The sequence below is a fragment of the Actinia tenebrosa genome, unplaced genomic scaffold (assembly GCF_029948245.1).
Source record: "Actinia tenebrosa isolate PJP-AT-01 unplaced genomic scaffold, QUT_ActTen_1.0 PGA_scaffold0__85_contigs__length_37466705, whole genome shotgun sequence".
Taxonomy (NCBI): domain Eukaryota; kingdom Metazoa; phylum Cnidaria; class Anthozoa; order Actiniaria; family Actiniidae; genus Actinia; species Actinia tenebrosa.
Window position 1 is genome coordinate 36,858,149 of NW_028292569.1, and position 12,582 is coordinate 36,870,730.

General features: G+C 38.1%; 2 protein-coding genes across 3 annotated transcripts; one reads left to right on the forward strand and one right to left on the reverse strand.

The window, feature by feature from the left end:
- Positions 1-891: 891 nt before the first annotated feature.
- LOC116296563 (synaptotagmin-4) lies at positions 892-7,473 on the reverse strand. 2 transcript variants are annotated; one of them, XM_031704600.1, is made up of 7 exons: positions 7,099-7,473; positions 4,486-4,709; positions 3,889-4,114; positions 2,910-3,358; positions 2,549-2,776; positions 2,096-2,198; positions 892-1,905 (listed from the first exon to the last, which is right to left on the reverse strand). In XM_031704600.1, the coding sequence occupies exons 1-7, from the start codon at positions 7,103-7,105 to the stop codon at positions 1,580-1,582; spliced, it is 1,563 nt and encodes a 520-aa protein (XP_031560460.1). In that variant the 5' UTR covers positions 7,106-7,473; the 3' UTR covers positions 892-1,579. The 2 variants fall into 2 exon arrangements, with proteins under 2 accessions (XP_031560460.1, XP_031560459.1); XM_031704599.1 differs by having other exon boundaries at positions 4,390-4,709.
- Positions 7,474-7,597: 124 nt separating this feature from the next.
- LOC116296564 (uncharacterized) lies at positions 7,598-12,194 on the forward strand. Its single transcript, XM_031704601.2, has 3 exons — positions 7,598-7,909; positions 10,255-10,310; positions 10,430-12,194. The coding sequence occupies exon 3, from the start codon at positions 10,893-10,895 to the stop codon at positions 12,192-12,194; it is 1,302 nt and encodes a 433-aa protein (XP_031560461.1). The 5' UTR covers positions 7,598-7,909; positions 10,255-10,310; positions 10,430-10,892.
- Positions 12,195-12,582: the final 388 nt, after the last annotated feature.

A 12,582-nucleotide genomic window follows, 5' to 3' on the forward strand; every position in this document is an offset into this window, starting at 1 on the left:
TAAAAAAAAAAAAAAGAAAATTCTTATCTGGATACGATGGCGGTTCCAACCCACCGACAGGAATTTAAAAAAAAAAAAAAAAATCGACTCCACTTTGCCATACCCCCTAGACATCCGCAGAGCTGAGGCGTCGTATGGACTTCGGACCTGACGGCGATTAAATCCTTCTGCCCTTGGGTGTACGAATTACGCAAGAAAATGTTCTAGCCAAAGCATCAGGGGAGAGACCAGCCGGCCCCCAGACCATATCGGCTAATCCCTTGCATCTCTGCCACGCACGGAATCGGTTGAAAGTTTTATGTCAAAAAGTCTAGTCTATTCGGTGCATTGTTTTCACGGCTATTGTTATGCTGATTCACCTGGAACCGTGGTCTACTGGATAAAACCTTGGGTTTCCATGACACTGAGTCAAGTCTGGTTAAGCGAAGTTAGTACCTGGATGGGTGACCTGTAATTTATACCTACTTCATTCTTTTTTTTTTTTCTTTTTTTTTTTTAATAATTTTTAATCGAAAATTATAATCCGTTTTAGATGAGAAATCGTCGAAAATTAAAAGAGATTTGTTTTTTATGATTCAAACTTATCGTTAGACATGCATCAATTCGTCTAAACAGCAACAACTTGTTTCTTATTAGCATTCTTTCTTCATAACTTACTGCAAGCCTTAATGGGCCATAGTACGGTGTCACATGCTAGGGTAGTGACCTGAAACTGTTCTGTTCGAACAGAAATGTTAGCTCATTTCTAGAACATGGAAGAATTTCTTTCCTTTTTGTTTGCCAGTTCGCTTTCTCAGAATAACGAAGGAATACTTCCACACCAATTTGACCGCGTCTTTTTTGATTTTTTTTTTCAAGTAAAAAAAATCAAAAAAAAAGAAAACATATCAATTTTATTTTGAACTTTATTTTCATCCTTGTACAAATATCTTGATTACATTACATTCTATAACTACGCTCTTTCTTTGCTTTAAATATCTTTAGTTAACTTTTCTTACTCATAGAAAAATATAGTTAATATAATATAATAATATCTTTTATTGATAATAAATTAGTCTTTCTTTTCTTATCCGAACTAGCTCGCCTACTTTCCCTTTTAAAAGGGATTTTAGTGAAACGCTTTTCTTCGAAAAACGTTATCCATCAGGCATATATGTTTCTGGTTAACTTACGAGTTCTCGTTGCACTCTTCGTCAATTATGAAACCCTTTCTTTTGAGCGTAATATATTCCCATCTTCACGCACATGTCATTACCTTGAGTGCTATTTCTTTCTCAGTTTAAACGAAACGCAGCTCAAACAAGAACTTCTATTATCGTGATATTTGAAGGGGAAATTTTGTCTATAAAGGGTCAAATTGCATTAATTTCTGATTTAAAGCCAGATTTTATCACAAGATAGACCTATTTACCTTGGACGTAATGTTTTCCATTTTCCATACCACGTGTCATTCTCTTGAGAATGAGATTGTTGTATCCATATTAATGTGCAACCATTAAACAAAGAAATGATGCTCTAGGAAATGACACGTGGTCTCAAATTTGAAAGAGCTATATTGCGAAATATTTTCTGAACCAATTCAAACTGGTGTTCTATGGAGCTTGTGCAGCCCTGTCACCGGCTTGTGTGGTGACGACACAACTGCCTTCCAATGATGAACCTCAGACTCTCTCAGCGCATCGATACCAAGGGTCACATAACCGACGCACACCATCCCCCTCAGGATATCTTGACTAAAGACTGTAAATTGTAGACTGTAATTCTCTAATGTGTTGGAGCTGTTGGTTGGGATGTGGAAGTTGAGTTCTTCGTTAAAGATTGGACTTTTCTTTGGCTTTTTTGTGCGAGTCTGTTGTCGTTGTAGTGTTTCGTCTTGGTATATCAACTCAACCGAGATGCTGGAATCTGTTTTGAACAAAATCAAAGATCATACACAAATAAGATGATTGCAGACTGCATAATTTATTGCTCTGCCTTGATTGCCGTCAGGTCAGAAGTCGGTACGGCGCCTCAGCTTCCATGGATCATGGTTATTTATTTGTTACGCAGTACATACATGCTGCACATAGATTTTTTTAGAATAGTTTTTACTTACTCTTGCATGATTTGGGTAAATCTCTTAGTTTAATGACAACTACTTTGAGTTGTGCCTTTGTTGCGTGATGGCAAACAGACACGAGAAGCTCTCCTGGCCCATCCTGTCAAAACAGAAAAAAAAAATTAATCTAACTCAGGTACATTCTTATTCTCATTATACGTTTATCCAATCAATTTCAGGTATAGTTTTATTCAAATACGTTCATATCTGATCCATTTCGGGTATATTCTTATTCCTATACATTGATTCAATTTATGCAATTAAAGCCATTCTTATTACTATCGATTCATCTCAGGTACATTCTTATTCCTATACGTTCCGGCCAATTCATTTCAGGTACATTCTTATTCCTATACATTGATTCAATTTATGCAATTCATGTCCATTCTTATTACTATAGATCCATCTCAGGTACATTCTTATTCCTATAGTATAGTATAGTCTATTTACCTCTGTGATGCTGGTTGCTTTTGGTAACAGGGCCCGTTGTAATACTTTTCCTGTCAATATTTCTTGCTCCGAGAGATCAATAGCCGACTCTCCAATCATCTCTCCCCGAGAAAAGCCATCTTTGTGCAGAATTTTGATTCGCAAATAAGACTGTAACAGTTCAGAGTAAACGATGTCCTCAAATGTGAACGACTCGTCGTATATTGGGTTGCAAGTCTTCTTGTGCAGCTAAGAAAAAAAAAATCAAATAAGTTTTGAAAGTTTGCGCAAGCAGTACTTCTGGTCAGCACACGCACAAAAGTTCCAAACCCCCTCCCCCTAAAGTGCACGTTTGTTCATTTTTTCAGCTCGCCAGTCTCACCTTGCTTTGCTGGCGCAACTGCTTGGACGGCATGACGAGGTACAGCCTAGCAAACGTATCCAACAAGTTGTTATTTTTCATTGGTAAATCGGTCGCGTTGATCAAATGAACAATGAACTGATTTTCTTCACCACTGTATCGCATGGTCAGGACAATATTGCCTCGTTTAGTGGCGAGTAGTACCTTCGCTGATGGCTTACTACCAACACCAACAATTATACTATCACTGGACTTCTGTCGGCGGTGTATCTCACTGAAGCGTTTCTTTAGTTGTGGCCTAGCACTCATGGCACCTTCGGGTAAGCTTACTTTCTTGGTCAGATGTGGCTTTTGTGGTTTCTTCGTCGCGGTCATGTCTGACCACACTCGTGGACGAATCGGACTGCCTGGTTCGTTGCGTGTTGATGAGCTGTCTGATATTGTTCTCTTGCGCTGTGTACTGCGTCTCTCTGTCACAAAGAATAGGATCACATCCTTATTCATTTACCTTCCACTAAAGATTTTTGCTAAACTACATTCAACGTACGTTGTAAAAAATAAAAAACGGAAAAAAGGAAAAAACCGAAAAACTGATTCGTTGAAATGTTTTTTTTTCCATATCAGACCACGTTTCATTCCCTAGAGTATCATTTCTTTGTTTAACAGTTTTGTATGAGAAGGCACATGACTGATGGATACAACTCAAACAAAGTATCTTATCCTCAAGGGCCGGAACCGCACATGATCTGAAATAGAAAAGACATTACACCCTAGCGAATACTAAGGTCGATAGATGTTGCGCGCGCTATGTATGTACTGGTATAAGCTCGTTAATCTTGAGTAGGTACGTGATTAAATAAATCGAAGTCAAAGTTTTTACTTGCTTTCTCCCCTCTGAACCAATCATAGATCACGAAAACACCAGCCACCCAATCACAATCGGACTTGATCGGAAGCCACTACCAGCAACTAAATATCACAGTATTCTAAATAGTAGTACCTGGTTTACCGGGTGATGAAGGCAGTGACATCTCCCCCCCGGATGTTGTCGATGTACCAGCGCTACGAGTTCGCGTACCAAACAAAGAAGGAAAGAATAACGATTCTCTTCGTGAACTCTTCCAGGGTCCTCCGACTTCTTGCCCTTTTTCGAAGCTTGGTTGTTCGGGAAACATAGAAACGTCCATGACAGACTCGAGTCGTCTGATTACTGGGCCAGCGGTCTCCTGTGAGGCACCCAAATCACGTGAGTAATCTTTTACGCATATTTTTTTTGAAGGGGGGGAGGGAGGGTTATGGATCAGGCAAAAATGAAAATAGGAAGACTAAATAGACACTGGAAGGTAGAAATAGTTGCCGCTTGTTAGCGAGGATTTTTAAGGGAGTGACGTCATCGGCGCCATGTTGGGAGGGCCCACTCTCCCTCGTTCTGAATCGAGGCTTGAATCTTTTGCATAACGACGCGTGTATTTAAAGAGTCAAATACAAACTGCTACCGTACCTCCCCTCCCTCCCTGTCTTCAAAGACTCCATCCGGCTGTACTAACGAGGGCGTATCCATCCCAATCGGCCAGTTATCAGAAACAGGATCAAATACCTCCCCTTCGGAGCTCAACCTATCTTGTATGAGCATTGGTAACATCAGAGGGATGGTGAAGTCAGGAGCCGTCTGAGAGATCCCAAGCTGACTCATGATTCCATTGCAAATCGTCTTCTTTCTTTTCCTGCTAAGGTAGACCCGCACAGCCAAGATTGTTGTTGCCAGGACGACCAGACAAACCGCTGACGCTACAACAAGGTAAACACCGAGCTTCCAACCAACTGAATAATAACCAAACAAAATCACTGTTAGAAATATCACTTCCGGTGTCCACGGAGGACCTAGGAACTAGCTTATCCATTCTTGTTACCAGACCCTACTCATTGGCCAAACGTACAAGAACTGCAATGAAATTTGAGAAAACGGGAACTTTATCTTTAACTGTTGAACGGAATTCAAATTCTTCCTAGACATAATTCAAGTGTTTCACATCAAGTTAGAGATATTTGTCTGATCTCGCTCTTTAGACTCGATGAATGGCACTTCCGTTTGATTAGAAGATATGGACAGCAATGTTGAACATTTTATGGCCTTTATTCATCTACTTATCGAGTCGGGAAAATGAATTAAATATCTGGATACAATTCAAAATATCCTTTACAAAAACAATATTTTTGGGAGAAATAATCTGAAGTGAAGCGCAAAGGCTGAAGATACAAGAAACCGCCATTTTTTTGATAAAAAGTGCAAAGGGTATTAGTTTTCGCTGAATAAGATGATTTGAATTCTTTTTGGGAGGTTTAACGGGTTAGTGCAGTGCTCTGTATGTCAGTTGAAAAATGCAAAGACCCCAGACAAGATAAGCGACTTTACTCTTGGGCGTTTAGATTTACATTAAGGAACGTAACTTAAACAATAGACACACAGTAACTGAGGAAAAACTTCCTAGAATTCCAGAATTCCCCAAACATTTTCTGTCCAAACGTTTTCTTCACAATCAAATTCAAAATAGACAACACTTTTTTCACCTTTAACAAGTTAGAACTGTTAAATTAAGGACGACGTGACGTCGCAGGGGTAAATATATCGTACCACAATGCACACATGTATTTCATTAAATATATTAATGCTACTAAAGAATCACAAAATTGATTCTAAATTTTCCAAAATAATTCTAAATTTTAGTTTTTAATGGAACTTAATATTTTTACTTCAAATGAGAAATAAACTTAGACATAGACAAGAAAGACATTGAGCACATAGAAGCATGAATTTAGTTATCAGATCATTAACATTCTCCCCGATATTAATCAACAAGTCTTTCGCCAGAAAAACACTTCACTTTCAATTCTAGGAATATTTCCAAAGGTCATGCACCGCCATCTTGCCAAATATAGCACACAAGAAGACGTCGCATGATTGTACCGTTCGTCTTTAGCGCCAAATTTTTAACCAGTAAGAAACACGAGCGCGCGCGTCTGCTGATTTTCCCGCCATTTCTCCCCCGCCATTTATTGATATTAAGTATCATTAAGACACTTGAGCTACAATAACATGCGTGAAATATATTCTATTTAAACCCTTTGACTCTAGAATAAGTAGATTAAAGTGAAAAGCCAAACAGAACAGTGCTCAAAAGGAGAGCCAAAATTTTCGAAATATTTATTCTTAGTTCATTTCTTGAACATCAATTCCGCGGCATTCAATACGCCTTGTATGAATATTCATCCTTTTCATAGCTTTTTAAGTTAAGGAATTTCGAGATATTTATCAAATCTCGAGTTTCTTGTTTTCGTTATTAGGTAAATTGTTTTCATCGTCAATAATAATTCTATACGTATTTGAAGAACTTCCATCTCTAATCAGTCATTCCAGTCTGGAATAATAATCGTCCTACAGCTGAGATGTATCACTTAGTATCACGGAACATAAAAAGATAACTGCAATGATATTTATAAAGAAAAAGAAATTTGAAGCCTCGCTTTTCAAGTCGTGTATTCACCGGATACGCGTGGAAGGAAGGCCAATCCGAAAAGACAAAATTCCGTTTTCAAAACTGAACTGGATCCGGATACGTGTCTAAAAGTGTAGGATCAAATATTAGCCTTTACTCCCTTCAAGTTTATGACGTCTATGTGCTCTACAGTCCCCTATACGAGCACACGTAATGATACATTTCAGCATAACTCTCTGCCCTTGCGAGAAAACAAAGCCACGAGTAGGCAAAATTAAACAAAAACATTGAAGGTTATAAGCCACAAACTCGTGAAATACGACATGCTGGTTGTAAAGATAAGAAATAGGACACGTTACGTCATGGTATGCTGCGAAATAAGGCTCTTCAAACACCACATTCGGCTTTCAAGTATGCTTCTAATAATTCAATGGATTGCAATTTGACAAATATTTAGCATTGCTTTAAAAGGACTACGAAGTTTTCAGAGAGCTCAGTTTAGACTTCGCTACCGTCCAAATTGATTATTTAACTGATGTAGAAAAAAGACATTAAAAATAATAATAATTTTGGACACGAAATGATTTACAATAAAAAAATTTGAATCACTAGTTGCAAGAAAAAATGTTCTTTTACTATTTCTACTGTTGAAACTTGAACAATTTTACCAAAATTTGTACAGATGTGAGCCAGAACATAGTGCACTTTCAACATACCTTTCATTGTAGTGACCTTGCGTTAATTTTGTAGGCACTATTTTCTTCTGTTTTCATCGTCTGTTTGAATTTCTTTCAAAAGAGCGCTGGTAAAGACAACTAACAATCCTGGCAAACTATCCTTCAAACCCAAAAGATGTAAAATACGTTAGTCTTTCTAACTTCAAATTTGTATCTGCGTATTTTTTCGTGGTCTTTGCTCAACTAGTATTGACTTTTAGGCTTGTTGAGCCGAGAGACAGAGGCCGCATAGCAAGACTTGACACTGTGAAAATCCAAATGAATGACAGTCGTAGTGGTTGTGATGAAATCTATTGTTCTGGAGATTAAAGTAAACTCTAGTGTGCCAAGTGATCTTTCAGCTGATTGGTACATTATAATGGCAGAAATTATGAATTTTTGTGGCAATTAACTGGCTATTTTTTCCCGTTTCGTGCCATCTCACCTCGGGTGATAAATACCAACACATAATCTGCGTCGGGTGGTCGTAAAATAAGCGACCGAGCAGTTATTTCAAGATTGGACCGCTTGTGGTGCAATACTACGGGAGCTTTTAAAATATCATAGACAAATCTAAATTTAATAGTTTGAAATCCTGATTTCCTCTGATGCACCGACTCAATGAAATGTGGATTTGATTACTTCGTCCGTATTTAAAGTCTTCGGAAGGTCAGCATAAGCTTCATTCCCTTGGGGAACCTTGCTCCTCGATAGACATGGATGTGTGCCGTTCATTGGTTTGTTTTTCCGGGTCAGGAATGAGGAAAAAAATGGAGAAATACTGAAGTGTTCCGGCAATACTTGATAAAAGGTCAGTGCTGTTATGAGTAATGCGTAGTTTATGTTCTGCGCTTTTATGAGCTTCTATATATATATATCCAGTCATTAATTAGCCTTGCAATTTGGCCTGCATAGACCGAATCGAAATATGGCGAAAAATTGGAATAACTATTGTTCTGCATTGCCTAGCGACTGACTATTCTCGTGTTCACATGGAAATATAATCGTTTTCACATGTATGAGAGGCTAGTCAGTCAAGAACGATGATTATTCAAATTGGTCGCCATATTTTGATTCGAAGCATAGCGACGCGCACGAGGGGATGGAGTCAATAGTTTTCTAATCCACGCTTGCAGATATACTCAGGCAAGAGAAAACGGAACGGGATTACAGCGAAAACAGTTGGAACAAATTTCGTCTAAATTCCTTATTTCCACAAACTTGCTTTTTTTTTTATTGTCACAAGCATTGGTCGCATCTGCTCTACACTTACATTCATGCTGGGTTGCCTGTGGTAATGGTAACCATGTTTCCCTCAGCTGCTGACGTATAGACTTTAAAAATAAACCTACAATGTTAGCAGATTAACACGGCTTTTTTCCTCACCTTGACCTGCAGAGTGGGAGAGTAAGGTGATGTGTTACAAATAACAGCACACTGCGATTTAAAGCATATTTTCGGGTTCCGGTTGAAGTTCAAAGCGGAAGTTGATCGACTCGTATAGTTAGCGGATTCGAAAGCCATCGGGGTTACGCATGTTTTGGGAAAGAACTACTTATTCAAAGTGAGGATTATCTAGGATTACGTTAAGTCTAACAGATGCCCGCAAAGAGATCGCTTTTTAATGGATTTTCAGAAAACTAAAAATAAGCTCGAATCAGAGTCTTGCTTTTCGCTGCTGACCAGGAGAAACAGGTGGAACATGCGCAGTTAAAAGGAAAGTGAGAAAGCAATCTCGTTCTCAGGGCCTTTATTTCTTACTGCGCATGCTCGGCAGAACTCCGGTATTTTCTACCTCCTGATTGGTCCACAAGGAAGTCAGCGCTCAATGATTTCATTGAGCCTGCGCAGTAAGAAATAAGGGCTCTGGGTAATAGATTGGCGAGAAAGATGCTTGATAGCACGTTGAGCATGCGCAGTAATGCTTTCAGGGGTCTTGGGACAAGGGTAAACCACAACACAAGGACTGGACCAATAGCGGGGAAATTGTTCATAATTCCTTACCTTTAGTAAACAGAAACTTAAAAGGAGGAGGGGGGGGGGGGGGGTACAAAGAATGTGCTATTCGATGAATTACGAATCAATGAGCACAATTTATCTCCGTTTTCAAAGATTGAGGAAAAAACTGTGTTGAGTTAGCATTGCAGTGCAATGTGGGTCTGTTTTGGGTGATATATTTCCAAGATGGCGTCTATTTCGTCCTCTAAAACAGAAAATTATATACATTTTCGCTCCCCCAGTTGTTAGCGCTGTAAACTGAGGCGGATATGCATTGTTTTCCCTTTAAAACTTCAAGCCATTTGTTTTATGGTTGCGGATCGATATTAGCAAATATAAATATTAAAGATAACAATACTATGACGGTAGTTATTATAGACGGGAATTTCATAGTTAATTCCGACTCAGTCTATCCACTTGCATCCTTCTAGGATTGTAATTCGCAGATGAACATATCCGATAACTATTACCACAAAGAAGAAAATACCGAACAACTAATAATTAATATCAATGCTCTTGATCCATATCTTTCTACAATAAACGTCACGTTTCATTCATTTTAGTAAAAAAAAAAAAAAAAAAACTAGTTGGAGCCGGTTTTTTATGGTTGGCAAGCCGGCAAGAGTTTAGCAGCTAGGAAAAAAGCGTCGATTCAGAAAGTGTTTTCGCAATACATTTTCATTTAAGTTTGGCGCCGTCAAGTTTTTGGGAAGAAAATAAATACTGAATTGACTAAAAAAAATCGTATACTGAAGAGCCACTTTAAAGAACACGTAAGAAATGTTGTCTTTTTTCTTTCTTTCTTTTGGTGAAAATACATTTAGTCGTACGTAGAATAAGTTCAGTTCTGCGTTTTTTTCGGCAACAAAAATTCGAAAACTTAAAGCCTATAAATTGTTAATCAAAACAAAATCCTATTTAGACCAGAAAAATCTCCATTCAATCCAAAGTTCATTGAATGTTATTTCAGTATATAATAAATTTATACTAGTTTTTCAATATATGTTATAGTGATATTTTGTTTGCTGGAATGATTATATTTAGATCTAGAAGCTTTCCCCTCTAGTGTTCATTGGTCTGGATTAAGGCTTGAGGTCATTAGAAGATTTGAGAAAAATATCGACGTCAATTCTTTCATTTTTTATGCTTTGTCATTAGAACAAGTCTAGCACATGGCGTAAATGGTGGTGCAGATATTATCTTTTCTATAATAGGTAAGAGATTCCGTAGGAAAAATTGGATGTTAATTGAACATAATCCTAATGTTATTTTAAACTTGATCCTTTTCTATTGGTTCTCGTATTTTTGATTGTCATTACCTTTACTCTTTCAGATGCTGTTCTCTCACAACAACATTGTTTTAAAGGAGAATTAAGAGATATGCGTTATTGTCTAACTAGCGAATCACTTATCGCACGCGCGAAATAAGTGCGTAAAATGGAAGATTGGAATACAGCTATTGTTCTACTATATTCCAAGTTTTGCCGATCAATTTTTAATATCGCTTAAATATTTACAGCGTTTGATATCGGGCAACTTTCATTATCTAACAACCATAGAGACTTTTAAGCGTTTTTCACACTAAAGATCAATGAATTGGTGGTTTTAAACGATAAGGAAAAATCTTTCATCGTTAATGTGACGTTTTTCGCGCCTGAGTTCTGGATGAAAGGTTAACGAGGTATATCCCATGTGGCTGTGCGATCAGAGTATGGCTATCTCCCGCTTGAACAGGTGCTTCATAACAATGCAGAATCCACTCGACTAAGGAAGACCGACCTACAAATCCAAAGCATATGAAGAAAGCCGTAACTATTGTAAAAAGCTTGTTGAAATTTCCAAAATTAAGGAGAAAAAACGATTTACAAAAAACCGAATCGGAGCAGGAATGCGAAGCAAAACCTAAACTTCCAGAGATAACGATTTTTAGACCTTGTGAACGATGCGTACTGATTTATGAAAACAGCGTGTGGAAATATATTCACAAAAAGCAGGCACAAGAGGAATATTGTCATCTCGAGTGGTGTGACAAAGATGAAGAAGAACCGAGCTTCGAAGCGACGGACAAAACTCCGTCTGCCGGCCAAATTCAGGGTTTTTTTCAACATCATGGACTCGTGAGGAAAAACCAAGACATTCCAGTGTGCATTGATAAAAGTTGCATGAATTCAGCATGTCTTCGAGACCATGTTATTTGGGAATGCAAATCTACTCATTTAAATATGCCGACCCATTACCCAGCTTTCGTGTTCTTGGTTCAATCAAACGAGAAATGGTCGACACCGGTTTTGTATGAAGACATGGATATTATATTATTTAGGATGAATTTTTCTACGCTTTGTTCGATTTTAAATTGGAATTCGGTTCAAGAATGTGGTGCAGGAATAAATATGGAAGCTTGGGTTGTGATTTCAAAGCTGTACCAAAGGACAGTCACTCTTGAAGTTGAGGAAAACCTTGTCCATGAATACTTAGATTACATAAGTTTATTAATTTTCTTGGATGTACCATCGTCGAAGGAGGCAAGAGGAGTCCATTTAGATAATTTATTCCAAGCTGTAGATAATATAATAGATATCAGTCTATACATCACTCTCACCAGTGGAATTCCTCCAGAAAACCAGAGTTACCTTAAAGATACGATCATTGAAACCGCCACCGTAGTGACGTCAACAGCAGCAGAAAGTACTGCCACCGTTGGCATAGAAACGGCTGCCATGGCAATGGGTCAGGCCGCAGCTGGGGTTGCTCTTTCGGTTCTTGTAGATGTTGCAATAACTGCAGGAATGGTAACAAGAGCGAAAATCCGTAGAGACAAAGGATTAATTTCCCAGAAAGAGTTCCAAAAGACAGTCCGGGATAAGCTCTGTGACTCGGGGTGTCAGTTCATCGGGGGTACCACGGGAACCATTGTCGGGCAGGTCCTGATTCCAGTTCCCGTAGTGGGCGCTATAGTAGGGGGATTTTGTGGTAGTTTGATCGGCGCAGGAGTAAGCAAAGGGATTATAAAAACCTCAGAGATCATTTCCAAGACTCAAGCGTCAAAATTGAAAGCCATAACTGATAAAGAAAGCAAAACCGATTTGGATACGAGATAGGGAATTCCAATATTTAATGTGGTTGGTGAGGAACAATTTTTTTTTATAAACTATCAACAGAATTCATATATCTAGGACAATTGTTGACATTTGCGATAATTTCTTTAAAATGAATAATTCGTAATTATTATTCAGTATCATAAAAATCGATTTTTTTTACTTGTAAATACTGCTGGATATTTATAAGAAAGGAATGCAGCTGATTTAATAAAATTTTGCTAAAATTAAGAGTTGTGTTTCATCTTCTTGAATTTTCGCACGTTACTTTCCTCGCAACCTCGTCGTTTAGATTTTTCCTGATTAAAAACCAAAACTTAACATTTGAAATATTTTACAATTCCCATCTCTCGACGTTTCTCCTTTTCTCGGCAAAAGGTGTGTGTGTTTT

Coding starts and splice junctions, on each gene's coding strand:
- LOC116296564 (XM_031704601.2), top strand. CDS start 10,893: ATGAAGAAAGCCGTAACTATTGTAAAAAGCTTGTTGAAATTTCCAAAA.
- LOC116296563 (XM_031704599.1), bottom strand. Junction 4,115..4,389: donor AAGACAGGGAGGGAGGGGAG/GTACGGTAGCAG, acceptor GGTGCCTCACAG/GAGACCGCTGGCCCAGTAAT. Junction 3,359..3,888: donor TTCATCACCCGGTAAACCAG/GTACTACTATTT, acceptor TCTTTGTGACAG/AGAGACGCAGTACACAGCGC.